This window comes from Ursus americanus, chromosome 28 (genome assembly GCF_024610735.1).
Source record: "Ursus americanus isolate L20-20 chromosome 28, mUrsAme1.1.p, whole genome shotgun sequence".
NCBI lineage: Eukaryota > Metazoa > Chordata > Mammalia > Carnivora > Ursidae > Ursus > Ursus americanus.
Genome location: NC_142154.1, coordinates 36822615 through 36849539, shown reverse-complemented (window position 1 = coordinate 36849539; position 26925 = coordinate 36822615). Strand labels below are relative to the sequence as shown.

Here is a 26925-nt window from a genome sequence, read left to right as displayed (position 1 = left end):
CAGCTGGAAAGCAGCAGGGCTGGAAATCCAGGTCTTTGACTCCATTCTCCATGTTCTTCCCACCATATCACACTGTCTGGGAAGCATCATGACATTAGCTTTGTCCTCTCTGGATGATCCTGTGGAATTATTTTAAGTGGGTCCAAACTAAAAAACCAAAAAACACCCACGTGCAGCCTTGATGTCTGCCTTCCACTGCTGCCTGTTTGTGTCTAAAGCTTAAAATCATGTCTCCTTAACTTCCTCCTGCCTTTGACAAGGTGAGATCTGTGGCCTGGGGCACCAACGATGGATGACTGAGCTCCCGGCAACTTAGGCTTGGACCTGAGGGGTGCTGGCAGACCTCTTGCAGGGATCCTGGGCTGTTGGTATGCCTACACAGCACAAAGGGCCTCTAATGCTTTTTCCCCATGATAGGCATTTTTCTCTGGAACAGGCAATAGGGGTGGTTTGGTTCCAGCAGAAACAACTGCCTCCTAGCACAAGGACCCTTCCGTGAATTGTCATCACTCTTCTAGGTGAAGGTTCAATGGATCCCAGCTCTCCTCTTAGGGGCAAATAACCTCTTTTTTTTTTTTTTTTTCTTTTTACCCTCTAGGTTTGTGGATACCCCCTGGCTGGGCTTCATGGAGAAATCTTCACTGATCACCAACCTGAATCCCAGAACAGACCCCGTCTTTCCATGGACAGAATGAGAGGTCTTCTGTAACCAGGCATAACTGGCCATCATGGGGAAATTGATCAGAATGGGAACATGGGAGAGGCGGTTACGCCGGCCAAAGCGGATACGTTGGAGTCGCCTCCTCTTCCTGTTGGGAATGTTGGTCATCGGTTCCACCTACCAGCACCTGAGGAGCCCCCGGGGCCTCCCCTCACTGTGGGCAGCAGTGTCCTCCCAACACCCTGTAAAACTGGCCAGCCGTGACCTGCCCAGCGATGATATGATGATGGTGAGCAGTGACCCTCCAAGAGCTAGCTCTGAAATGGCAGGTGACACATTGGTGTCCCAAGCTACAGTGAGCGGGGATGAAGCAACACCTGGCATAGCAATGGAGAATACCCCCAATCCACCCAGAAGGACAGCCAACACCACTCCAACAATACCCAAGAATAACTACAGCCTAACAGCAGCAGATACAGAAAGAATGAAGGAAGACACCACAACCACACCCAGTAGAGTACTGAATCATTACACCCCAACTTCAAGCAGGCCAACAGTAAAGAATCATACCCCAACAACACCCGGGAGAGAAAAGCAGAGCTACCACCCAACTGAGGCCGGGGGAAAGGTGAAGAAATACACCCCATCTCCATTTGTTAGACTAGTAGGCAATTATGCCCCATCCACACTTATGACAATGACAAAGAGCCATGGGATCACCCCCAGCACAACACTGAAAGACAGTGAAACTATGACAACCACCAAAATATTGGAGGCCAACCCTTCCAAGAGAATGGTAGAGGAAACCCCCCCAACTACTGTCAAGGGAATAATTCATAAAACCCCAACTTCCCTGATACATGACATAGAAACAAACATCTTGACTTCTCCAAGGAGTATGACAGAAGAGAACACCCTGACTACCCCCAGAAGAGCGGACAATAACAGATCAACCAAGCCCTGGGGGTTAGTGGGAAAGAACGAGCTGACAACTCCCCTTGGAACGGTCCTGGAGCACACCACAGCCGTCTCTGAGGGGCAAGTGACAATACACAGCACAATAGGCAGTGGCCCAACAGAAACCAAAGCCCCTACGGCCTGGAGTATTAGGAATCCCTTGTCTAGAACCAGTGCGTTGACCTTCGGAATATCCTCCACCACCTTTCGGGGGTTGGCAAAGAAACCTTCTATAGCACCCAGGACCTCACCAGCCTCGGAGGTCAGGGCAAATCCAACCATCCAGGTCCCTCACTGTGTGGTTGTGGAGCCAGCCCCAGCGGTGCCTCCTGCTCCCTCCCCCAGCCTGACAACAGCTACGGTCCCGGAGGCACCCAGTTCCAGTCCCTCAGCACTGCCTCCTGGCTGGCCAGACCTTCACTCCAAGGCAGAGTACCCCCCGGACTTGTTCAGCATAGAGGAACGGCGACAGGGCTGGGTGGTCCTGCACATCTTTGGCATGATGTACGTGTTTGTGGCCTTGGCCATCGTGTGTGACGAGTACTTTGTCCCAGCCCTGGGTGTCATCACAGATAGACTACAGATCTCTGATGATGTGGCAGGTGCCACCTTCATGGCTGCTGGAGGCTCTGCCCCCGAGCTCTTCACCTCCCTCATTGGCGTCTTCATCTCCCACAGCAACGTGGGCATCGGTACCATCGTGGGCTCTGCTGTGTTCAACATCCTCTTTGTCATTGGCACCTGTGCCCTCTTCTCCCGGGAGATCCTCAATCTCACATGGTGGCCCTTATTCCGTGATGTCTCTTTCTACATCCTTGACCTGATAATGCTCATTCTCTTCTTCCTGGACAGCCTCATTGCCTGGTGGGAGAGCCTGCTGTTGCTGCTGGCCTATGCTTTCTATGTGTTCACCATGAAGTGGAATAAGCAGCTCGAGGTCTGGGTGAAGGAGCAGCTCAGCAGGAGGCCAGTGGCCAAGGTCATGGCCCTAGGGGACCTCAGCAAGGTAAGGACAGGCTGGCTTACATTTCTGTAGTCCCTTTGGGGCAAAAAGATGGGGAGAAACCAGTGACTGAAGAGTGGAAATTGCTGGGTCAGACCTCAAGAGATGGGTGCTCTGGTTCCCTTTGTTATTCATTCAACATTTAAAGTCCTATTCTTTGCCAGGCGCTTGGCAAGAGTGACCTTGGCTCAGCTCCCAATCACCCAGTGGTTATTACTACGAACCACCATTGGCAGGGGACGAAACTGAGGCCTAATGAAGTTAAAGCACTGTTGAAGGTCACACAGCAAATAGGCAGTGGAGCCAAGATTTGAACTTGGGTTGATCTGACTGGGTCTTTGGAAATGACATTTGAGCTGGGCTTTGGAGAATATCCAAGGAGATATCAGGCAAGGAAAAATGATAATCTCTTCCATGTGCACAGTGTTTAGGGTTCGTCTAGCACCCTCGCTCTCATTTAATCCTGTTTGTTCACATTCCAGATTTGGAGCTGGTGGCTTGGATGGGGTCTGACAAGGGGGAGGTTTTTGTTTTTGTTTTTGTTTTGTTTTTGATATATTGGAGAAGACGAGAGCTCCACTCATCCACTGACAAACTAGCCTTGGGTGCAGGGCCCTCTCTGTTGTCGAGTGGAGGCCAGATACCAGAGCTCCAACCCCGAGGCTTCTCTTGGCTCCAGAATTCTTTTGTAAGAATATCTTTGCCCCTGTGAGGGACCCTCCTTCTAAGTTCATTGCATGGTTCAATAACCTGGAAGATAAGATTAAAGTGGGGAAGTGATCTCTGAAAATTCATCTCAAAGTTCTTGTTCCCTGACTCCAAAGGAGGTACCCTAGGGAACACAGACCCTGTTTCCTTCCTGATCCTAAAGGGTGCGTTTGAGCAAAGTTTGGCTCTCAGCCTGCCTCTTTCAGGTCTCAGAGAAGCCACTGGTGCGAGCAGAATTTTGTGTGCAAAGAATGGAAGGACTTAGCTACTTAATCCAGAGCAGTTTTGATGAGTGGGCAGGTTGGAGACCAAATTCAGCAGTGTGTCTGGGAGATATAGAATGCAAGAGAGATGAAATGTACTTCCTTTAGGATTTCTGAGATGATGTGGTACTCTGACCAGAGCACAGAAGAAGGAGTCAGGAAATCTGGGTTCTAATCTGATTCTGCCTCTAACTAACTATGTGATCTTGGACAGGTCTCTCCCTTCCTTTCTCTGTCAGAAACGACAGAGTCCAACTAGTCACCAAAAGGTCCCATCTAACGATCATTGTCCAAGTGAGCTTAGTTCTGGCTGGCCCTGCACCGTGCTTATTTGGTCAACTGAGCTCCAATTGCCGTATTTGCAGACGACCCCAAAAGAAGCAATGTCCTACCCAAGCTTAGACAGCCAGCAGGCATCAGAACCAGAATGGGAACACAGTATCCTAACTCCTCATTCAGTATTTCCTGTCAGCCTACTGCTCCATGAAGCCAGAAGCTTCAAAGAGAAAGGGAGGCTCAGAGCATTACATCATTTAATATGAAGAAATAGGGGCCTCCCGCCTAATGAAGTCCTCAGGGCATGCCTTGCTGAGGTTGGCCATGGAGCCTGGTACCGTCCTCTGAGAAAAGCATCTAATGCCTTGGTATACATCAGGCCAGCAGTTCTCAAAGTGCCTCGGACTTACCTCCCGGTCCTTATCAGTAATTCTGTTTTTATTTAAACTCTACAGATTCTGAATTTTCCATTTTGTGAGGGCTAGACCATCAAAGTAAAGCTTGTCAAGCAAGTGAAGCATAATCATGATTTCAAAGGAGAATTTGCAACCTACTTAAGGGACTTCTAGGGCGTTTGTAGCAGCTCTTTGCCAACCAGTGAGAGTGGTGCCGATCACAGCTCTGTTCTTCTTTGTTGAAGCAAATCCAGCATAAATTTTAACTAACAGCGTTTTTAAAAAAAGAACAAACAGGTTGAATTATTGGCTATACTTGAAAGTCAATCTGTATTTATTTAAAATAAAAAATCTAGCAGTGCCTGGCTGGCTCAGTCAGTGGAACACGAGACTCTTGATCTTGGGGTTGTCAGTTTGAGCCCCACATTGGGTGCAGACATTACTTAAAAATAAAATCTTTTTTTTTTTTAAAAATGTCTGCCTTCAGCTCAGGTCATGATCCCAGGGTCCTTGGGTCGAGTCCAGCATTGGGCTCTCTGCTCAGCGGGGAGCCTGCTTCTCCCTCTGCCTGCTGCTCCCCCTGCTTGTGTGCTCTCTCTCTCTCTCTGACAAATAAATAAATAAAATCTTTAAAAAAATAGAATTAAATAAAAAAAAAGTATAGTTAGTACTTTTCAGCATTAACACCTCCTCACTAAAAGTTAGTCCAAATAACAAGAACTATGGCTATTTTGAAATGGTTTTTTAAACATCTGGATATGGATTTCACCTCAGGTGTCTAAAAGCCAGAGAGAGAGGGAGGAAGAGGGAAAGAGAGAGAGAAAGAGAGAGAGAGGGAACTGTCTTTGCTTGTACATTTATGTCTGTGTTTGGCTGGCTAACATCTATGATCTGGTCAGAGGGAAATAGATTATTCTGCCTTCACTGATAGAGTGAGAGCAAGCCATTCGGTTTTGAGTTTATGAAACCATTCTCTAGAAATCCGATCGTTGATCTAATAAACTGCGTTGGCATTCGTTTTCGCAGTTTATGCAAGTGTGCGTCCTTACCCCTGTAAACTGTTCTACTTTAACATGAAAATAAGCAAGCCTTACTCTCTCACTCCGGGCGATATATCAACTCCACCTCTCCCTGACTAATGGTTCCCCTCTTTGAGCATCACCCCAGGAAAGCAGGGGGCCAGGGAAGTGGCTTATTCAATCAGCCGTGCTCCAAAGTGAAGAAGTCAGAGAGAAGTGGGGGATGGCCAGAGAGAGTGGTAGGAGCCAGGGAGGGACGCTGAGGAGGTGAGGTCAGAGCCACAGGTGCTCAAGAAGTCCAAGCAGCAGGAAGAGAAGTGGAGGGCAGTGTGGGCCAGCTCCCTTTGGAGAGAAACCGGAACAGGAAAGACATCTGGGCCTCTTGCCAGCCTGCGGTGAGGTGTGGAGGGGGTGGCTGCAGCATCAGGCTCATCACTGCCACTGCCTGGGGAAACAATCTTCGTATCTCCCAAGAGGAGAGCCCAGGCTCTCGTCTCTAGCAGGAGGTGCATAAACATTTGGTTTAGTTTCCTCAGGAAACCCTAACAGTTCCGGGGCTCCAGTGCAGAGAGAGAAAGGAGTGGGGAGGGAATCCTTACTTGTGGAGGGCCTATTCCATACATACATGATCTCAACAATTTCTCATGACAGCCCTACAAGGATAGATTATAACCTCCGTCTTGCAGGTGAGAAAACTGAGGCTCAGAGAGGATGATTAACTCAGCCGGCTCCGTAGCTCATTGGTGGTTCTCACCACTGGCGTGTGAAACTGTATTTCTGGGTTTTAACCCAGGCTCCGCTGCAAACTGCCCTTGTTGCTCTGGGCAAGTTAGTGCGATTCAACAAACCTTTATCAGTAAGTGCTTAAATGAAAAGCAGTGTGGGGGAAAGATTGTGTCCCTTCCAGTAGAAGGGACGAGCACAGACAAGAGTGACTATAACAGAACGGACCGTATACAAAGTGCTACAAAGTCACTTTGCTTTCCAGCCAGGCCTTAGATTGCTTATGTAGAACGTGACTGGGATGATGATCTCATGCCGGGGTTGGCAGACTTCTACCATAAAGGGCCAGACAGTAAATAGTTGGGGCTTTGCAGGCCATGCGGTCTCTGTCACAACTACTCAGCTCTGTGGTTGTAGCGGGAAAGCCGCCACAGACAATACATCAAGGAACGGGAGCGGCCGCATGCTGTTTTCCCGAGTACAACGTCTTTGCAGGTTTTCTACTTGAACAACTTGAAGACGAGATCAGCACAGAATGATTCATTTCCTTCCTGAATATTTACCCAGCTGATATCTGTAGAGTTTCTGAGCTGGAGGGCCTTTCACTTTACTTTTTATTCTGCTCTGACAACCTAGAATTGGGATAAAGTTTTTTTGGGGGGCGGGGGGGGGGCGGAAAGTATTCTAACCAGAATTCTCTTAAGAGCATTTCTAGAAAAAATAAATGGTGTAGCATCAGACATAGACACATCGTAACAATTTTAGAGCCTGTCTTTTGACACTGGCTGAAAAAAAAAATCAAAGCTAAGATATTTTAGACAACATTGGTCAAATTGGCATGTATTGGTTTGGGATGCCTTTTATGACCCCATTATCGACACAGTCTAACTTAGCTTGCTTTGAAACGTTATACCTGTGTATAAAGTATACCGGAATATAAACTATACACCTCTCATGTGCTTATTCTAGCCCGAAATGATAACTATCTGACTTGCCTTGACCATGCATAGTCACAGAAAGCCAACAACAGCAAACCCGATGCACTGGCCTGGCGTAAAAAGCCTTCTCTGTCTGGTTGAAGCAGCTCAGACCTTTCTTTGTAGCGAGAGCTCCCAGCTTAGCTAGAAAGGACCAGCCATCTGCAGGAGATGCTGATGGGCAACATGGCCCGAGGGGCACCAGTGGTAAAAAGGGATCTGGGCAGGGAGGGGAACAAGCCTGTTTGGGGTCCCTTTGAGTCCCTATCCACAGCATGCCCTCAAGAATGCTTCAGAATGTGAAACTCTGGAGAAAAGTCTGCCACTCTTTCCGTAAATGCCTTGGGGGCTGTTTGTTTGTTTTTTTGTTTTGTTTTTTCCTGGCAAGGTTTTTTAATGAAACCAACCAACATGACCCTCCAAGCAGACAAACCAGGTCCTCCTAAGGGGGCCAGTCCTCCCCTTTCTTGTCAGGGTTGACATTTATCCCAAGGGCTTCTATCAGTGGCCTGTATAGCCAGCTGCCTGCTGTGGAGACAGCAGGACTGTGGACAGGAAGCCCTGTGAACAGGAAGGCCTCTCCAGCATCTGTGGACCCCACTCATGCTAAGCCGCAGGGAATCCACTAAGCTCCCAAAAAGCCCCTCCTAATCTGTGCTGAGGGGTTCCCACCCACCTTCCTACCTTTCATCTCCTTCCTTCCTCCCTCCCTTCCTTCCTTCCTTCCTTCCTTCCTTCCTTCCTTCCTTCCTTCCTCTCCCTCTTTCTTTCTTTCAAGATAATATTCACACATTTTAATTTTATTTTTATTTTTTAAGTAGGCCCCACACCTATCGTAGGCCTTGAACTCACAACCCCGAGACCAAGAGTTGCATGCTCTAGTGACTGAGCCAGCCAGGTGCCCCAGGGTTCCCTCCTTTAATCCCTTGAATAGTTAGCTTCCTCCAGGTTGTCAGAAAAAGATGATGAGTAGAATTCTCAATTTTAAGGCTTTTCCTCATAACATTTCTTTAGTGTTCACCTACTAGTCGGTGCTAGCAGATGACAAAATGAACGAATAAGAAACAAATGAATAGGAACAGAAAAACTCAGCACCTGATCATGCCTGGCCCAATAGCTTGTTGTTTCCATGGATGCATGTGTGCCCGTAATTGAGATTTTACATGCATTCATGCCACACTGTAATACTTTCTCATAATGTGTATGATTTGATTAAATATGAAATTAGATATTCATGGCGTTCTACAAATAACAGCATGATTTCTAGATATTCTGCCCCCCTGAATAAATTGGAAATAGAAAACCAACATTATTTAGTGTGGGGGAGTGGGCATATAGATGCTAAACAAGTAAAAAAAAAAACAAGATAATTTCAGAGAGTGACAAGTGCTGTGAAAGAAATAAGCATGTGCGTGGTGGAGAGGGACTGGAGGTGGTGGGCCCCCTTTAGCGAGGGAGAGCAGGAGAAGCTTCTCGGAGGGAGAAAGGTCCAAAGAGAGATTTGCAGAACGAGAAGAAAAACCACCCCGTGCTCCATGGGGAAGAACTCTGGAAGAGGACAGCATTTGCAGAGCCTCCAAGCCCGGAAGGAGCAAGGTGCATTAGAATAAAGAATTGGAAGCCAGTGTGGTCAGTGAGTGAGGGGACAGTGGAACAAGATAACGCTGGGGAGGTGGGAGTGGCTTCCTGCGGGGCCCTGTGGGTCAGATATGGAGTGTGGCTTTTAACAGAAGCTCAGCAGGGCAGGAAGTGATGAGGAGCCGTATTTAAAAGGGCGCTTCTAACTGCTGTGTAGAGAAGGAACTGTAGGTGTGCAAGGGTAAGAACAGGGAGTCCATTTACGAGGCTATTGTGGGCATCCAGCGTTATGTCTTTGAGAGACGTTTTGAAGGTAGAATCATCTGGACTGGTGATGAAGTGGGTGTGAGGGAGAGACAGCAGGAGAAGTCGAGGATGCTGCCGGGTTTTCAGCTCGAGCAGCAGGGTAGATAGTGGTCTTACCCAGTGCAAAAGGGAAGACTTGAGGAAGAATAGGTTTAGGAAGACTCTAGAGTTTCCACTCAGGAATGATGAGTGTGGATGCCTATGTCACCTCCAGGTGGGTATGTCTAGGGGGCAGTTGCCCAAATGGGCCTGAAGCTCAGGATCAAGTTCCGGGCTAGAAATAGGAATTTGTGAATCATCGACAAATGTGTGGTAATTAAATCGAGGACTGGCTGAGAGAGAGAGAGAGTGGGGGTGGGGGGGGAGGCCCTAGGATTGTGCCCTAAAGAACTCCAATGGTCATTCCGCATTCATTCCGCAAACATTTATTGAATCCCTTTTATATGAGGCCTGTGTAGGGTCTGGGGTTACCCTGAGAAAAAGGCCCAGTCTCAAGTCCTCGATGAGCTCAGCCTGGCAGAGTGGGAGGTGATCCAGATTTTGTGGTGCCTGATACTCTCTAAGAAAAAGGATACAAGGGGCGCCCGGGGGGCTCAGCCATTAAGCGTCTGCCTTCAGCTCAGGTCATGATCCCAGGGTCCTGGGATCGAGCCCCGCGTCGGGCTCCCTGCTCAGCAGGAAGACTGCTTCTCCCTCTTACGCTCCCCTTGCTTGTGTTCCCTCTCACTGTCTCTCTCTGTCAAATAAATAAATAAAACCTTAAAAAAAAAAAGAATATGAAACTATTGGTACAAAATCAAATACAAGGCCTTAGAAAGGGTTTGTGTAGGGGAGACATGGACCCTAGAACTTAAGTTTCACCAGCTCCATGGTAAATCCTCCTCAGTGGGGGAAGACAGATAAATAGAATTGATGTGTAATTGTATAGGGAAGCGTGTGGGATTTAGTACCGCAGAGAGTGGACATCTCCACAGACCAGCGAGTTAGGGAAGGCTTCCTCTGGGAGGCAATGCTTAGCAGAATCTTGAAAGACAAGCCAGGGGTTTCCTGACTGAAGAAGGGGTAAGAACTCTCCTGGGCTTGTGGAGAGGCCAAGGGAATGAGACACCGTGAGATCACAGCTGCACTATCCAGTACGGTGACTACTAGCTACATGGACCTACTGGGCTCGTAAAATGGGAGTAATCGGAACTGAGATATGCTGTAAGTATAAAATGTACGCTGGGTTTCAAAGGCTTAGTATGAAAAAAAAGGGCAAAATAGCTCATTGATATTTTTATATTAATTACATGTTGAATTATAGTATTTTTAGTATAGTGGGTTAAAGTATATTATTAAAATTAATTTCACATGTTCCTTTTACATTAAAAAATGTGTCTACAGAAATAATTAAAATTACGTATGTGACTTGGATTCTATTTCTCTTGGACAGTGCTGGGCTGGAGGTAAGAGGAGGCTGATAGGGGCTCAGCGGAGGAGTCTGGACTCCCTCGTGAGGACAGTAAGGCCCTAGGGTGCAGGGGAGGGACATGCTTTGTGCTTTGTTTAGAAAATCACTCTGGCTGAAGGATGGAGAATGAACTGGAAGAGGAACAGATCAGGAGTCAGGAGTGCTTTGCAGGACTGTAGGCAGGAGAGTGGAGAGATGAGGCGAAATCTGAGGACTTTAAGGAACTAGGTCTGACAGCTAGTTGGACGTAGGCTGTGAAGGAGAAGGAGGAATTTGCTAGACGTCTCGGTTTCCGGCTTAGACAAATGAGTGGATCAGGGTGCAAGACTGTACTCAGGAAAGGGCTAGAGTGAAGAGGCCCCCAGTAGAGTATAATCTGGGTGAAGGCAGGACTCAGATCAGGGATTCAGTAAATATTTGTTAAATGAATGTTAAAAAAAAATCACAGACTAAAATATGTGGTTCAGGAAATGTGTCATGGAAGGTCTAGAAGGGGAGAGGTCAACGATCAACTGCTACATCAATGGGAGATAGAAACTGGAAGTCAGGAGGAGGAGCCCCCTGAGGGGCTGCCGTGTTTGCTACCACAGGTTTCCATGAAGGCTGCAAGGGATCCCACTGCTCAACCTCAGCAAGAGGCATCGCAGGTGCTGGGGGCTTCGGCTGGCAGGAAGACCTCCTCTCGGTTTCCTCAGCCCCTTTGCTAATTTGCTTGAGGAGAAGGAGAAGGTGGGGTGATGAAGCTGAAGAAAGAGGAGGGGCAGTGGATTGGTGGATGTGAAATGTGTTTGTACTAAGGGCATATTCTGAAAACACCTACTTGCTGGGACTGCTACCCACAAAAGACTCACCATCCACATCTAAGTGGAGACAAACATTCATGTCCACTTACCTAAAATGTCAATAATTTGAAACAGAGCCACTAGGGAATAGAGATTTTGCCTCATTACCTTATTTATGCTTGGGAAAAGAAATGTGAGTTAGTAAACAATAATAACAACAACTACAACGACGACAACAGACTTCTAATGGGGATCAGGAGATCAGAGTTGTGACACTGTCTTTGTGAGTGTGGGCAAGTGACACACTCTTTCTGCACCTCCGTTTTCTCATCTATCAAAAAGCAGTAGTAATACTAACCTTGTCTGCTTCATGGAGTTCATAGTCTTGGATGAGAAAGCGAAAGTGAAGGCCTTCAGAAAATGAGAAGTACGTGCTGAACTCAGAAGATATTGATGTGTGCAAAGAGTGATGAACTCATAGAGAAATATTTTGGCTTGAGTAAATCTGAAAAGCAGAAAAATCATTAGGCATGTGCAACATGGGGCGAAAGTCAATCTCTCCTGCCCCTCTGTGGACAGAACTAGTTACCCCGAAGGGCAGCCTGGCTCCTCACAGTTTTTGCCTCCAGAAACTCACTGGGTGAAGGTGGGACATGATAAATGGTGAGATGGCTGGGCCAGCAGGGGTTGGCGCCACAGCCTCCAGTATGCCAGTGAACTCACCGGTGTGTCGGTGTGTCGTGAAAGAGTCAGGGGATTTGTTCAGAAAATCAGCAGTGCTCCCTTCGTAGGCAGATTGGCTGTTTCTGCTCTATTTCATTCATTTGCATATTCATTGTTTCATCCATCCGTTTATTCAATCCATTCAGCAATCTATGTCCAGCATTCAAACCTCCTCCATGCTTCAAAGCTTACTCAAATTCTACCTACTTCTGGAAGCCTTCTTGTCCCTCCCACCTTCTTGTCCCCTTGCACCTTCATCGGTGCTTCTCATGTCTTGAACCACATTCTGCTTTGTCAGTATTGGTTCCAATTTCTTTCTGGACATAGAACCCATGTTCTCAACATCTTTGCGTCCCGACAGCACTAAGCACACTGACCTTAAAACAGCAGGTGCTCAAGAGGTAAGAACTGAATGAATGAGCAAATTGGGTGGTTGGGAGGGTGAGGAGCCCTGGCTCAGGCACTGTTTTCTCTCTTTTCTGAGTTGAAACAGAGACAGGAGTATAGCAAGTCTAGTTCTAGTCCAGCAGTGGGGAGGTGAAGACAGTTACCGAGGGCAGCTCTTAGTGACAGTGCTGCCTGAAGATAGCACTAGAAGCTTTAGGGATAGCTACTCATTCGGCTCCCCCTCAGTGAGCGCTTACTATGGACAAGACACCAGGCTGCAGGTTAGGGGGACAGAGATGACTGTGTCGTAAGTTAAAAAAAAACCGAGTCTAGCTGGGTAGACAACTCACATAGGTCAATAGTTAAAAAATGATTATTTTTTAAGTTCAAATGATATTATAAAGCAGCAAATGCCAGGTGGAAGGCTAGTGGTCCGGACAATAAGTCCTGTGGGTTCAATGTTTCTTCATCTTAGATTTTTCTAGGGCCGTCTCATTTCCCAGCTGGCTGTCCGGCGGCTTCCCCAGGACATGAGCGCTTACTTGATTGATCTCAGAGCCAGGTTTTGGTAACACAGCATGTGCTCGCCGTTGTTATAGAGCTTTTGAGGAGAGAGGTACCGTAGGGAGCTGGAGTGAGGGTGGGAATAGAAGGGACCGTTCAGGAAAGCTTTATAGAAGAATTCACCTTGAATTTTCTGAAAAACTGGCAGACATGGAAGAAAGGAGAAGACATTTTAAGCAGAGGGAAGAGTCATGAACAAGGGCCCAGGGGTTGGAATGGGTTGGGGACTGTTAGAGGACGGTTCATTCATGCATCACTCAACAAATATTTATCGAACCTTTGCGAAGTGCCCGAGAGTGTTTTTGTGCTGGACACACAGTGGCGAATGAAATAGGCAATCTGCCTTCAAGATGCTAGGGGGGCAGTTAATTTATTTGTATGTTTGTTAACAATGTTGGCAATGTTCGTTAACACACGAGTAAATTGAGGAAAGCGCTATGGAGGAAAAGAACAGGAATCTATAAAAGAGAATGGGACAACACCTTAGCTTCCCAGAGGAAGGTGATGTGTAAATGGAGACCTGAAATATGCGGAGCGAGGGAAGGATGGTGCCAAGCATGGGAGGACGGGCCCCGTGATGAGGGTTTCAGAGTGGGTAAAGAGGATGGTGCGTTTGAGGGACTGAAAGATAGTTACTGGACTGTAGACAGTGGACACATTTGACTGGGCCTACTGCGTGCAGGCAGAAGCCAGACCGTGAAAGGCCAGGCTGGGGTTTGGACAGGCTAAAACATCTTCTGAGAGCAGGTTATCTTTGGGTGTGTTTCTGTGTTCCCATCTGAGAGTTCCCTGGAGAGAGGGAAGTAGGGAGGGAGAGCAAGGGTCTCTCCAAACATCTCGTGACTCCTGTCCCTGTTTGCAGCCAGGCAACGGGTTAGTCGCGGTGGATGGTGGATGAGCCACAGGAAAGCAAGCTAAAGGTGGGTGGCAGGTGGAGTCTGCCCAGTAGGGACACCGCAGGGTCTGGAGGACAGCCATAGACCTGAGGTACTGTGGCCCTGATGCTGGGCATCCTGGGCTGGGTTCAGGCTTGGGAAGCTCCTGGGAGTGCTCCCAGGATGAGCCAGTGAAGGAACCAGCTCCTTTGCCAGAGGGACTGTCCCCTCCAAGGTGGCCTTGGAGGAGGTGCTTGTTTGGGAGCTAAATCCAGAATGTCACTGCTTGCTCTGCCACTAGCTTGCTGTATGAGCTTTTGCATCTGTAAAATGACTGTGGACTAGACGAACTCAAGCCCCAACTTTTAGAATTGATCTAAAAGCCTAATTACCTGTGGCTTCAGAATGCTCCAGAAATAAGAGAAACATAGGAGGGGCACTGGGAGCAGGGAAGTCTGAGATTTCTGAAAAACTGTATCTTAGCTGCCTTTGGCCAGTGGAATATTTGGGAAGAATTATGGGAACCTTAGAGAGGAGAGGCTGGGGCTTGAATGAAGTCTTCCTCATCCAAAGAAAATCCTTAGCCCTGTTGTGAAGTACTGTGTTACCACAGCCACTAGATGGCAGAAGAGTTCAGCTCCAGAGGGTTGGGGTTGTTGGGGGGGGGATGGGTGGGAACTGAGCAAGTGTTGGTCTGTCATATTCCTTTGTAAATCAGGTGATATTTCTGTGTGTCACACCTGGGTATCTGAGCATATAGGTGTGAGTATGTGTGTGCCTATGAAGGTCTCTTGAGCATGTGTGGGTAGAAAAAAAAAGAACGGAACTGGGAATCAGAAGTCCAGAGTACTGGTTTTGAGTCTTTCATTTACTCCCCACGTGACTGTGGATAAGTCACCTAGCCTCGTTCAGTTTTCATTTCCTGTAGAAGGGGATCACAGCCTTGCTTATCTGGGCCTGGGGCAACAATGATAAAGCATGATGATGCTTTTGTGGACCATGAAGTGTGCCCACACAAAGTGGGTCTGTGTGTGTGGTGTGTGGCTGAGTGTGTGTTTCTAGGAGAGTGTGTTTTCAGGGAAGGACAAACCCTAGGTAATGTGTTATGCTTCGTACACATTGTCTGCTCCCTGTTGAGACCTTGGGGAATTACTCAGTATGTAGAATTAGCCAGTCATGGAAGAGTGAGGGGAGGCTGTGAAGGAAAGCTGTGGAACACTCCTGACGGAGGTGAAGGGAGAGCGGAGGCCAGGATAAGGCTGCTGTGCTTTGTTCTGACCTCCAAGGGAGGGGGGCAGGGTTAGTGAGGCCCTCATGTGGCCCCTCCCCTGGCTCGGGCAGGGGCCCACTGAGGCCTGTGCGGCTCTCCCCTGCTCAGCTCCCGGCAGTGCTCCCAGCGGTGCTGACCCGAGGGAGCAGCTCGGCCTCTCTGCACAACAGCACCATCCGCAGCACCATCTACCAGCTCATGCTCCACAGCCTGGACCCCCTGGGAGAAGGTAAGCAAGGCCTCCCCACACCTGCATGGTCTCCTGTCCACTCCTTCCCTCCTGCAGCCGGACAAGAACTGGGACCTGAAAACTAGGAGGCAGTGGGTAGGATGAGGGTGGGGTGGGGACTAGAGAGCAGAGGAGAGTTGGGGGTGAAGTCAACAGTCTGGGAGACAGGGCAGAGAGATGGCACACGACTCAACAGGAGAGGGCCCCAAGGAGCTAAGGTCCTTAGGTATCCACATCCCACAACTTCCCTGTCTCCGCGTCCCCTCCTGTAAAAGAGTTCGCCTGTAGTTAGCGAGGCCATGAGGGCCGTGTACCCTGCCCTGGTCTATTTTGGCGTTGCCCTCAGTGACTTCCTACAAAGCCCACCACTCACAAGTCAGCTCCAGTATTGCACAGAATCTCTAGCCAGGCAGCTTGGCCCAGGCTGACTAGCCAGGGCCACTTCTGGGGGTACCTCTTGTAGGGCTCCACAGCCCAGAAGCTCTGAGTGGTACCTGCCTGTGCTCTATGTTGAGCGATGGAGTCCTACGAAAACTGCTAACCCCCTCTCCAGCCAGGAACTCCAAAGGAGCTGCCAGAATCCCTTCTGGGGATGGTAGGGGTCCAAAGTAAAGTGGGGCCTGGTGTTCAACTTGACAAGTGATGGGACTCTCACCATCTGTCTTACCAAGTCCTGCCTTCTGGCCCCCTTTCTGGAAACTGATTCGTGGGCTGGAAACTGACTCGTGGGCATCAGGAAGCATCCTGACTTACCCTTCTGGTTGAGGGACAAATCCGGAGGGGGGGGTGTTGCTCAGAATTTCCTCAGGCCTGAAGTATTCCCTGCAGATACAGTATTGGGTTGTTGGGTATTTAAAAGGGTATTGGACTGGGAAAAGCAGAGACAAAAACAAGATGATCAAACCTTCTTTTGAAAATCCTCAGGGTGAGCCTTGGCAGACAGGCCACCCCAAGCATTGATGCCCCTGAAGTTTTAAGGGTGGAGTTTGCAGCTACCCAGCAGCCCGTGGGAGATCGGTGCTGGGGGCATACCTGGCCTGGGGCACTGAAGGAAGCTCTGTCTCTGGGTTATGCTTGGCCACTCCTTGTGGAATCACTGACTTTAGCAAAGTCCTGAAGATAAAGATCTTCTCCTGAATGGGACCGCAGGCCCCCTTCCCCGGGCCACTTCCATGACCAGCAGCTGACCTACTTGTCCTAACAGGATTATGTGATGGCCGGGCCAGGCCGAGGTCAGAGGAGATTGATACTAAGTAGGAGATGATCCGCTGCGCTGAGAGCACAGAGGCCATGTGAGGAAACGAGCGCTGGGGAGCCAGCGACAGTCCGCCCCAGGAAGACAAGCGAGCTTGGTACATGGTGGGCACATGTGGCAGCCGTGGAGAGGGCCTCGCGGCAGGTGACCACTGATACACTGTGGGATGAAGTCCTGCTCAGAGACGCCGGCTCTGATTCTACACCCCGAGACCTCATCCAGGAGGCACTGGGACCTTGCAGAGCAGTGATGAAGGCCTTTGTTCCCAACACCTTCCAGATACATGTTTCCATCTGCTGGTTCCAAATGGCTGTCCAGATGTTTCCACCCTTTCCAGGTGTTCCAGCTCTTTCCACAGAGCTGATGTGTGCGGTCTGAATGCTCCCCTACCCTGTGAGAGGGCTTCTCTTCTCCAGGATCCTCTGCCTTTTACAGTGATTTCACTTGGATCTGTGTGTATGCATGAGAGAGAGGGAGGGGGGAACAGCAGGGGGCCCCGAAGCTCACCTGCTTTCCGCAGTGGCCTGGGAGATGAGAGGTTAGGGTGCAAGAGGTGGGGTCAGAAGGAAACGGGGGGCACTTGGTTTTCCTTGCCAGCCCCGCCAGCCCCTCCAGGCCACAGTCAGCAGATGTTCTCCGTGCAGGCACTGGAACCTGGGGAACTCTCCTCGGATAACAGCAGCTCTGCATTGCTCCACAGAAGACTGCGGTGCTCCATCCGTGCCAAGGGGGCACCAAAGTTGTGTGGGTGAAGGAGGCAGTGGCGGGCCTGCTTCCTGACATCTCAGCTATGACACGGACCTACGGGGCTGGCCCACTGGGACACCTCGAAGGGCCTCATGGGCCCGGGGGGGTGCTCTGCAGGATGGAGCTTCTTGCCAGGAGCGGCTGCCACAGAACCAACGCTGACAGTTTAGGAGGAAATTCCAGACCTGTTTCTATCTCTTGCCCATCCTGGACCCAGGCAGCATTTGGTCCTTGCAGCTGCCTGTGTCGCACCTTCTCAGCCTGTCTGTGTCATGAACCAGAGGATCTCCAGGGTCTCTTCTAACTAGAACCCTCTGGAAAGCTGGGCCCCTGCACAGCTGCCTGTGGGTGGGACAGCTGCTCTCAACCACTCTCTTCATCCTTGTGGTAGCTAGTGCTTGTATGGTGCTTTCTAGGCGCCAGGAACTGTTTAAAGCACATTCCTGGATAAATGTATTTATTCCTTTAACAACCCTGTAAGATTTTACAGATGAAGAATCTGAGGTACAGAGAGGTTAAGGAATCCGTGGGCCAGGTCCTTGGCTAGCAAGTGGCGGCACTAGGACTCAAACCCAGGCTCTCTGGGTCCAGAACCCCAGCTAGCAGCACAAGATTTAATGGTCCCAGTTAAAACATTTTTATTTATTTTGTCTCATGGACCCCCACAGCAGCACTCTGTGTGTATCACGAGGTTGCCTTTGTAGAGGGGGACACGGAAGCTTAGAGAGGGTACCCAGGCTTCCCACGTCAGCCAGAGCTCACAGGGGAGAGCCAGGCTGGACTCCAGAAGAGATTCCACGGCACCGCGCTGTTTTATCTCTTGTGCCATTGTCCTCAGCCTCTGTGCCTCTCACCTTGAATTCCACATGTCAAGCACTTTGCACGTTGCCCGCAACATCGTCACATTGAAAGAGATTTCCCCCCTCATTTCTCTTGCTTGGAAATCAGAGCAGCACTATTCTGCACACAGTGCTCTGCGAGCTTCTGGCAAAGTGCGCACACAGGGATGTGGAAGGAGGCCCTGCTCGGGCTCCAGGTACCTGGGGTCAGAAAGGGTGTGGCAGGGAGCTTGGCGGTCAGCTCTTTCCCCTGCTGACCAGAGAAGGAAGTCTCATGAACACGGTCACCAGTAGTGCTCCTGGAGCTATAGCAGAGCTTCTGGTAAGATTCATAAAAAGTGAGCTGCTCAGGACCAAATAGATAATCTAGTTCAAGGACGGCAGAAATTTTGTCCGGTCCCTGCTCATCGCAGACATCACCGATCAGGCCTGGTCCCCTCCTACCAACCTTGGATCAGAATCCTCCTCAATTTAGCGCTCCAACAGCCATCACTTGAACTCATAAAGGAAATAAATCCTATTTGTTGCCTCCGAGTCCAACAATGTCATTTTACCAGAAAGGAAATAGGATTAGAGAGAGGAAGTGATTTGCCTAAGGTCACAGCCAGTTAGTAATGATGCAGGGGATTTAGGGTGAAAGTTTGGGAACTGGGCAGCATGAACAGCCTAGTAGGACCAGCATCCAGACCACAACTCCGGCCGGCCTCGTCCCACCCACTCCAGCTGCCCGGGCTGCTCCGCAGACCAGCCTGACTAAAGGGTCCCAGATAAGATGTGTTCCCTTTCTCATTTGCAGCCCGCCCCTCCAAAGACAAGGAGGAGGAGAGCTTGAGTCAGGAGGCCAAAGCCAAGCCTCACGCTAACACAGAGAACAAACCAGAAGGTGAGAGGATGGGGAGACCACTGGGTTTCCTCCTGCCACCTTCCTCCCTCCTGTGGGCCAGGGGCTGAGGCATGCTTCTTGGCCTCTTGGAGCCAGCCAGCTGGGGCAATGATCTGGTGCCGCACACCGGCCTCCTGCTTCCAGTGTCCTCCCTTTCTGATGGGGCTGCTGGCCCGAGGGAGACCCTGCATACTCTCCTCTGATGGGCCAGGCCGGGCCAGGCTGTGTGTGTGTGTGTGTGTGTGTGTGTGTGTGTGTGTGTGTATGAGTGATTGAAGTCCTGCTTCTTTTTCACTAAATCTCGTCCCAGAGGAGACTCTATTGGCTTCTATTTCTTCTTCCTGTCACTTCTACGCAAGGACAGTGCTGACAGGGATTGGTCTGAGACCAGCAACCCCAGGAGGGAAGGACACCAGGGGTCCGGTGACACAGAAGTGCGGCATCCCTGTGGCAGCCGGGATGGAGGCAGTGAGAGAGCTTCTGGCCTGTGGGAGCTGCACAGCACACCAGGCCTGCCTAATGCACTCAGCAACCCTAGGAGGGAGGAGAGCAGCAGCCATTTTCCCCTTTCTACAGACAAGGAAACCCCAGCTGAGAGGTCACATGACTTACCTAAAGCCACAGAGCTGAGGAGAGGGCCTCTTCCTAAACCCGGCTCTCCAGAATTTCTGAGTCTCCCTTCCCTGCAATACTATTCCAAGGCTTCCAAGTTGCTGCCTTTGAAGTCACCAGGATCCTTTCCATGTAGGGGGAAAGGGGAAGGGTCAGACCTTGAGGGCTGGGAGCTGGGGCTTTGCTGTCTCTCTAGTCTCTGTTGCCCAAGCCGTTCACAGGATCCTTGGCCGCACTGGTCAGGATGAAATGCTTGTGAATACAGGGCGAGAAAGGATGGCCACCTTCTAGCTGACCTCTTATCCGCAGCTGTCTCTGTGGGTGGGGCAATAACAGTTCATATCACATCATGTTGCTTTTCCTATTGGCAAGAAATTCCCCAGACTTTCTGAGATGCTGAGATGGACAGGTGCAATAGCCCCAGAGCCCCTCACACGAGCCTCTGGCAGCCGCCCTCAGAACCTGGCACACGTTTCTGACCTATTCCATGTTTATCCTTCAAAGAGGAGGAGCCAGCCGAGCTTCCTGCGGTCACAGCCTCGCCAGCCCCCGCTTCGGATGTCAAGGGAGATCAGGAGAAGGATCCCGGCGGTCAGGTAGGCTCAAGCCTCTTCCCAGGTGGGGGAATTCAAGAGGCCCAGGGAAGGACTTGCTGGCCCCAAATCCTTCCTTCTTGAAGGTCTGAAATGCTATTTGAGGTTCATTCCTCTGAGGTAAGCATGGCCCTTTCTGTGAAGATCACGTACCTCATGGGGGCAGTTAATTCACATTAACACCTCAGGATGAGGGAGAGACTGTATGTGAGAATGTGTTGCCAACTGTCACATGCTGTAAGAGCCTAGGAGTAATTGTCAGGGGGTCTGCCAGAAGCTAGGGGGCAGTAAGACATGCAGCGGGGAGGGTTGCTGGATACACGCCTTTGGAACCCTCTGAGGTTTGCCTACAGGGCTTCCAGAGTCCTGCCGCCACTGTCTTTAAGGCCACACAGCCTCTTCTTCCACCACGCTCCTTGGACTCATCTCCATGCTTTTCTATCTCTAGGCCTTGGTTTCCTCCCCCCTCAGGATACCTTTTCCGTTCCACCTTCATGTCCCTCTCACCCACCTCTCCAGCCACTGTGCATGTCTCCGTGGCCATCAAGCTTCCCTGACACCCCCCCCCCCGCCGTCTGATGAATGAAGGCCCATCGTAGTTGGCCCCTGTCTCAGGGCTCCTATCACTGCCTTCCCCATGCTCTATCCAGGGTCTCTCTTAGTTCTCCTGCTAGGTGGTAAGGTTCCCGAGGGCAGGATGCATGTCTGAGCTGTCTGTCTCTCCCACAGAGAGAGACGTACTGCCTGGTGCAACCAGCTGTGCTCAGTAAGGGCTGAGAAGGACAGTAAATAAGCACTTAGTTTACAAGTTCCATCCCTGCTTTTTTCTGTTTGACACCCGGAAACAGTCAGTTATATCACATCCTTAAGCCCGCAAGTTCGGGTTTAGTGTCTAAGACATCTTGATGGTATTGAGTGTCCCGAGTAGACCCGTTACAGTCAGCTCAGGTGGAAGGGATTAACAGGACACATCTCCTGGAAACCCAGGGCAAAATCAGTCTCACAAAGAACTGCACCTAGGCCTGAGCAGACATCTGTGCCTCTCGTGGCTTCTCACTCTCCGTCGTGCTCTCCCTCAGGTCCCCTTCTCTGCATCATGCTTTATCGCTCAGCTTCCCTGGCAGCCTGGCTTCGTTTGCTTTCTTACGGGCACACACAACTCTAAACCCCCACCCGGCGCCTCCAGTCCACAGGGGGATCAACCAAGGACTGGCTCCCCATCTCAGAAGAGAGAGGATCTTTTCAGACCAGGTCCCAGGTCAAGGATCCAGCCTGTGTCCGATCCGCTGGGGCAGGGAGTGGGGGGGTGCTTTGACTCCAACGTGGAAAAAAAAAGAGCCACCCGTTCAGAGGGTGTTACGGGTGACAGTTCTCAGAGACAAGGGTGTAGGCTGGGCAGACACTCCCATACCTATGGATTTAAATGACTTGTCGTCTCCTCCAGGAGACTTCTCTCCTGATAGGGGTGGGGGAGGGACGGCAGGAATTATTTCAGATTAAAATCTTCTCGTTGTTCATTTCCAATTCAAAGCACAGGCCTCATGAATATTAATATTTGACTACTTCATCAGGGGTTTTACAACTCGGGTTGCATGTTAGAATAACTTGAGGAACTTTAAAAAAATGCCCAGACCTCACCCTCCACCAATTAAGTTAGAGTATCTGGGGTGGGTCCTTGGGCATGAATGTTGTTAAAGCCTCTGGGTGATTTTAACATGCAGTGGAGTTGAGACTCACTGAGCATTCCTTGGAGGTTGGCTATGTCATGAAATTTGTTAGAGATGACATACTCCATGGGCACACAGCCCAGGTCATTTGCTCAAGAGACTGGCCAGGCATGTTGTTATAGGGTAGTTGGCTACCTAATCTGTGGACACTCAGAATTAGCGGCTTTTAGATTACCTATGGAGTCAGTCCCTGGTGCCCAAACGCTGGTCTGCAAGCAGGTGTATTTGGGGCACTTGTGAGCACGCTAGAATAGATTCCTGGCTTCTCGTCACAGAGATTCTAATTCAGTTGGTCCAGGTGGGGCTCGGACATCTGAATTTCTTTGATTTTATGAATTTATTCTGCAAATCTGTATTTCTACTAAGCTCCCCAAGCGACCCAGCTTTGAGGACCAAAGATCTCACTCAGCCTTGGCAATTGCAAAGCAGGGTAGCTTGGTGGTTAAGAGGCTGAGAGTTGGACTATCCATATTACAAAGCCCAACTTTATCGCTTACTAACTGTGTGGACCACGGCAAGTTATTTAACCACTCTGTTCCCTAGTTTCTCCATCTGTTAGATGGGTTTAATTCTGTCTATATCATAAATTAATTGACTCATGAAACACACTAAGTGCTATGATTATTTAAGCCACTTACCATAGTGCCTGGAACATAAAACCCCCCAGAAAGTAGGTATTATCATCATCATTTTATATATATAAGGCAATATGACAATTTAGGAGTTTTAGTAGCCTCACCAATGTAACCACTGAAAGATACACCATATTGGGCAACATTAATGGAAGCAGGCATCTAAGAAAGGGAGGTGATAGTCCTATTCCATTCTGTGTGGTGTTCTGTGTTCAGTTTTCAAAGCTCCCTCCTGGGGTGTAAACTTAGAGTAAGTTCACCAAAGTGGGGAGGAGGCTCAAGGCCACAGCGTGGAAAGATGAAAGCATCTGGGAACCTCTAACTCAGGGGAAAAAGCTGTGTTGTGGAAGAGTGATTAGCTTTGTTCTGTGTGGCTCCAAAGAGTCAACCCATACGCAGAGATAGAACCTTGTTATAAATATGGACTTTAATCAGAGTGGTCAAGATGTAGAAGCCACCTGAGGTGGTGAGTTTTCCATCCCTGAAAATGACCAAATAAAGACAGAACCACCACCAGGTGGGAATGTTGGGAAGGGAATTTTGCTGAATGACTGCACTAGTGTTCTCATCATACTCAAGTTTTTAGATCCGTTCTGTGAACAACAACACAAGTGGGGAAAAACTGGGAAGGAAAACAAGCAGGGCAGTTATTACACACTAATCTGTTGGCTTTGGATTGCAGGAAGGAGACGTGGCTGGAGCTGAGAGCGCAGGTGAAGTGATAGGTGAAGAGGCTGAAGCTCCTGGTAGAGGTGAGAATGGACCACAAGGTGGAGGTGAAACTCAACTGGAAGGTGAAGGTGAAATCGAAGCAGAAGGAGCAGGTGAACATGAAGGTGACATGAAAGCGGAAGGGGAAGGAGAAGGTGAACATGAAGGTGACATGAAAGCGGAAGGGGAAGGAGCAGGTGAACCTGAAGGTGAAATCGAAGCAGAAGGAGCAGGTGAACCTGAAGGTGACATCGAAGAAGGAAAAGGCGCCAATGAATGTGACGGTGAAGGTGAACTCCAGGCAGAGAGAAAAGTAACTGATGAAGGTGGAGGTGAACTCCAAGCAGAAGATGGTGAAACGAAAGCTGATGAGGGTGAAAATGAAGAGCAGGAACTCAATGCTGAAAGTCAAGGTGAAGCCAAAAGTGATGAGAAAGGTAGAGATGGTGAAGGGGGAGGCGAAGGAGGTGGAAGTGAAGATGAAGAGGAGGAAGAAGAGGAGGAGGAGGAGGAGGACGAGGACGAGGACGAGGAGGAGGAAGAAGAGGAGGCAAATGAGGAGCCTTTGTCCCTGGAGTGGCCCGAGACCAGGCAGAAGCAGGCCATTTACCTGTTCCTCCTGCCCATTGTGTTCCCGCTGTGGCTCACGGTGCCCGACGTCCGGAGGCTGGTGAGTTCGCCCAGCTGCACCCCAGGGAGTCTGTGGAGTCTCTAGGCACTCTTGCACAGGAGCTGAGAGGACGGGGCAAACTGGCTTGGCAGGGCTCAACCACAGAGAGGATCCGGGAGGTACCTTGCAGCTCCAGATGGGACCACGTGCCTAGGGGAACATACTGGTAGGCTTGGGAGGCCCTAAAGTGTGCTTATTTCCATCACTGTAAGTGTGTGAACTAGTACCTCAACTCCTATTGTCAGCTTCTTGATTTTAATATGGGAATAATGCCAAGCTCCCCTCCTCCCCACCATATGTCACAGAGATAGTCTGAAAACTTAGGGGGACAGTACTATTTCTACCCAGCATTCTCATTTATAGGGGAAGCTCTGACTGACATGCTCTGCCCAAAGCTACCTGTACTCTCCCTCGAGGTCGGGAGGTGCGCAGAGCAGCAGGAGCTCGTAGATCCCACAGCAAACACCTAGACCGGTCTGCTTCCAGGGCAAGCAGGTAGTTCTCTTCAGTTTGGTGGCTGCTGAATGCCCTGCTGGCTGGACTCCCTGTGGGCCGCCAGCTCCTTCCTTCCCCAGCCATCTCAGGGTCCTCACTGGAGATCCAGATCTCAGCTGACCCAGCTCCAGACCCTCTCCATCACTCCTTCAGCAGATCCTGTCACTGATTCTGGGGCTCCCTCGGAAGGGTCAAAGACCTTTAGCCTCTGCAACTTATTTCTCTTCCTTTTCAAACTTGCAAACAGGAGTCTAAGAAGTTTTTTGTTTTCACCTTTCTGGGATCCATCGTGTGGATAGCCATGTTCTCATACCTCATGGTATGGTGGGCTCACCAGGTGAGTGAACTGAATCCTGCATTAGTGGGTCCAAGGACACTTTTTTCCCCTTCAGGGTGAAAGTCCAGTACCCAGGCAGTGGTGAGGCCCAAGTGAATTTGTAGCTTCTACATTGTTTGTAAAGGCTCAAAAGCTGACTTTTTATTCCGGTGAGTGTAGTATTTTCAAGTGTGGGTCTTGTCTTACAGTCACGCTGCAGTCTGACATAGAAGGCCCTTCACTGTCTGACCCAGCTGACCATTGCTTACTAGCCTTATTCCGAGCTTTCTCTGTCGTGCATGCCCCGCTCCCTTCTACCTGGTGACGTTGTGCACACTCGTGAGAGCAAGCTCAGTTTTGCCTTCTCTTGGGCATCTAGTCAGTATTCCTCTCTGAGTGCGCATGGCTTTTCTGTCCTACCTGGGATTGCTGGTTACAAGCTCTTCTCTTTCGCTAGGCTGGGAGTAGGGTCAGTGTTGTGGTGCTCATACTTCTGTCTCTGGCCTCTAACTTAGTTCCTGGCACATAGCAGGTGTCCATGGCTCTGGAAATGGACACATGACATGAACAAATCTTTGGAGGGGCGGTTCTTGTGGGAGGGTGGAGGTGTTGTAGTTGGAATGACAGTGAGAGGTGGTATTAAAGATAGACTTGTAGTCCAATTTAGACAAGAGCTGCCTCATTCCCGGAAGCCTGGAGCAGGGGCCCTGCTCTTTCTCTGTGTGGCCCATCTCTCCCAGGCTAAAGGAGTGTGCTGAGCTCTGTGGAAAGGGGCTGGGAGCGCACAAAGTAGCATGTGGTTGGTGCTTTGAAGAGCCTCAGATTTTCCCCTTGCTGTTGCCATGGCTTCTTATCACTATAACTTTTTACCAGGTTGGTGAAACAGTAGGGGTTTCTGAAGAGATAATGGGTTTGACGATCCTAGCAGCGGGCACATCCATTCCTGACCTCATCACCAGTGTGATTGTCGCTCGGAAAGGCCTGGGAGACATGGCTGTGTCAAGTTCTGTGGGCAGTAACATATTTGATATCACCGTGGGGTGAGTGGCAAAGTTGCTTTCCAAGGCATATCAAGTATGACTGGAAAACACTGGGTTGGCTTGGTTCCCTGTTTTCTGCTGTATTATGTATTCATGGAATAAAAGGGCATTTATATTATTAGTGGCTACAAGGCAGCAAAGTGTCCTCCCTTCATTCATCACAGCCAGATGGGATAATAGGACAAAAATGCTGCCTGAAATGTAACCGAGTAGAAAATAGAAAATATAGATGAGTTGAAAAACAAAGTCCATCAACTTCATTACCAAATACAGTCAAATGCTCTGCTCGCTGACCTCCAAGGTGGTGGAAGTGGGGTTGGAAGGAGCAGTGACTCAGTCTCGTTTCCTGATATTTCTGCTCCTTTGCATTTGGGCTCCTGCCAGCTCAGAGGCTCTAAAAGCATTTCATCTAAACAAGCAAATGCAGCCTCCTCCCATACCCATTCTCTTAGCCCTCCTTCCAACTCGTCAGAGCAGAACTCCTGGGCAATTTTCATTTCCGCAGGCATAGCCTGGATTTGGGTGGCGGCTTTGGTTTCTTTAATTTGAATTTGTGTCTCTGTGTGTATGGGGCGGGCGGTGAAGCATGGAGAGCCCTGAGCATTGAAGGACTTAATGCGTGTTTGCTTGAGATAGGACTTATCATAAAAATTGTGAGATTAAAGAGTCAAACATCAACCCATTTGGGTTCCTCATACGTACTTCACGAATTACAGAGAAAAAAAAACCCCACTTGGACTCAGAAATTTTCCGTTTTAATCTAGGGTCTTCATTAGCCGGGAGTCCTTGGGCATGTAATTTCAACTTCCCTGAATTTAAGTTTCCTCATCTGTGAAATGGTGCTCATATTTTCTGTTCTATTTCATAGGCTTTGTGTGTGTTTGTGTGTGTGGAAAATAAGTGCTTTGTAAATTGTAAAATACTGTTTACGCACGTGGGATTATCATATGTATGGAGGACTATTGTATTACAAATCAAGAATATTCATAGTGTTTCTTCGATCTTGCAGCCTGCCTGTCCCTTGGTTGCTCTTCTCTCTCATCAACGGATTACAGCCTGTGCCAGTCAGCAGCAATGGCTTGTTTTGTGCAATCGTTTTGCTTTTTCTCATGCTCTTGTTTGTGATCTCCTCAATTGCATCGTGCAAATGGAGAATGAACAAGATCCTGGGCTTCACAATGTTCCTCCTTTACTTTGTATTCCTGATAATCAGCGTGATGTTAGAAGATCGAATCATTTCCTGTCCTGTATCTGTCTGA

General features: G+C 49.4%; 1 protein-coding gene across 3 annotated transcripts; it reads left to right on the top strand.

Annotated features, from left to right (window-relative positions):
- Positions 1 to 728: 728 nt before the first annotated feature.
- On the top strand, positions 729 to 26925 carry SLC24A1 (solute carrier family 24 member 1). 3 transcript variants are annotated; one of them, XM_087856846.1, is made up of 10 exons: positions 729 to 2624; positions 13635 to 13662; positions 14097 to 14132; positions 15045 to 15146; positions 18784 to 18870; positions 19987 to 20078; positions 23117 to 23815; positions 24558 to 24647; positions 25500 to 25666; positions 26676 to 26925. In XM_087856846.1, the coding sequence occupies exons 1-10, from the start codon at positions 729 to 731 to the stop codon at positions 26923 to 26925; spliced, it is 3447 nt and encodes a 1148-aa protein (XP_087712972.1). The 3 variants fall into 3 exon arrangements, with proteins under 3 accessions (XP_087712972.1, XP_045666794.2, XP_087712973.1); XM_045810838.2 differs by lacking the exons at positions 13635 to 13662; positions 14097 to 14132 and having other exon boundaries at positions 15026 to 15146; positions 23117 to 23312; positions 23478 to 23815; XM_087856847.1 differs by lacking the exons at positions 13635 to 13662; positions 14097 to 14132; positions 15045 to 15146; positions 18784 to 18870; positions 19987 to 20078 and having other exon boundaries at positions 23117 to 23312; positions 23478 to 23815.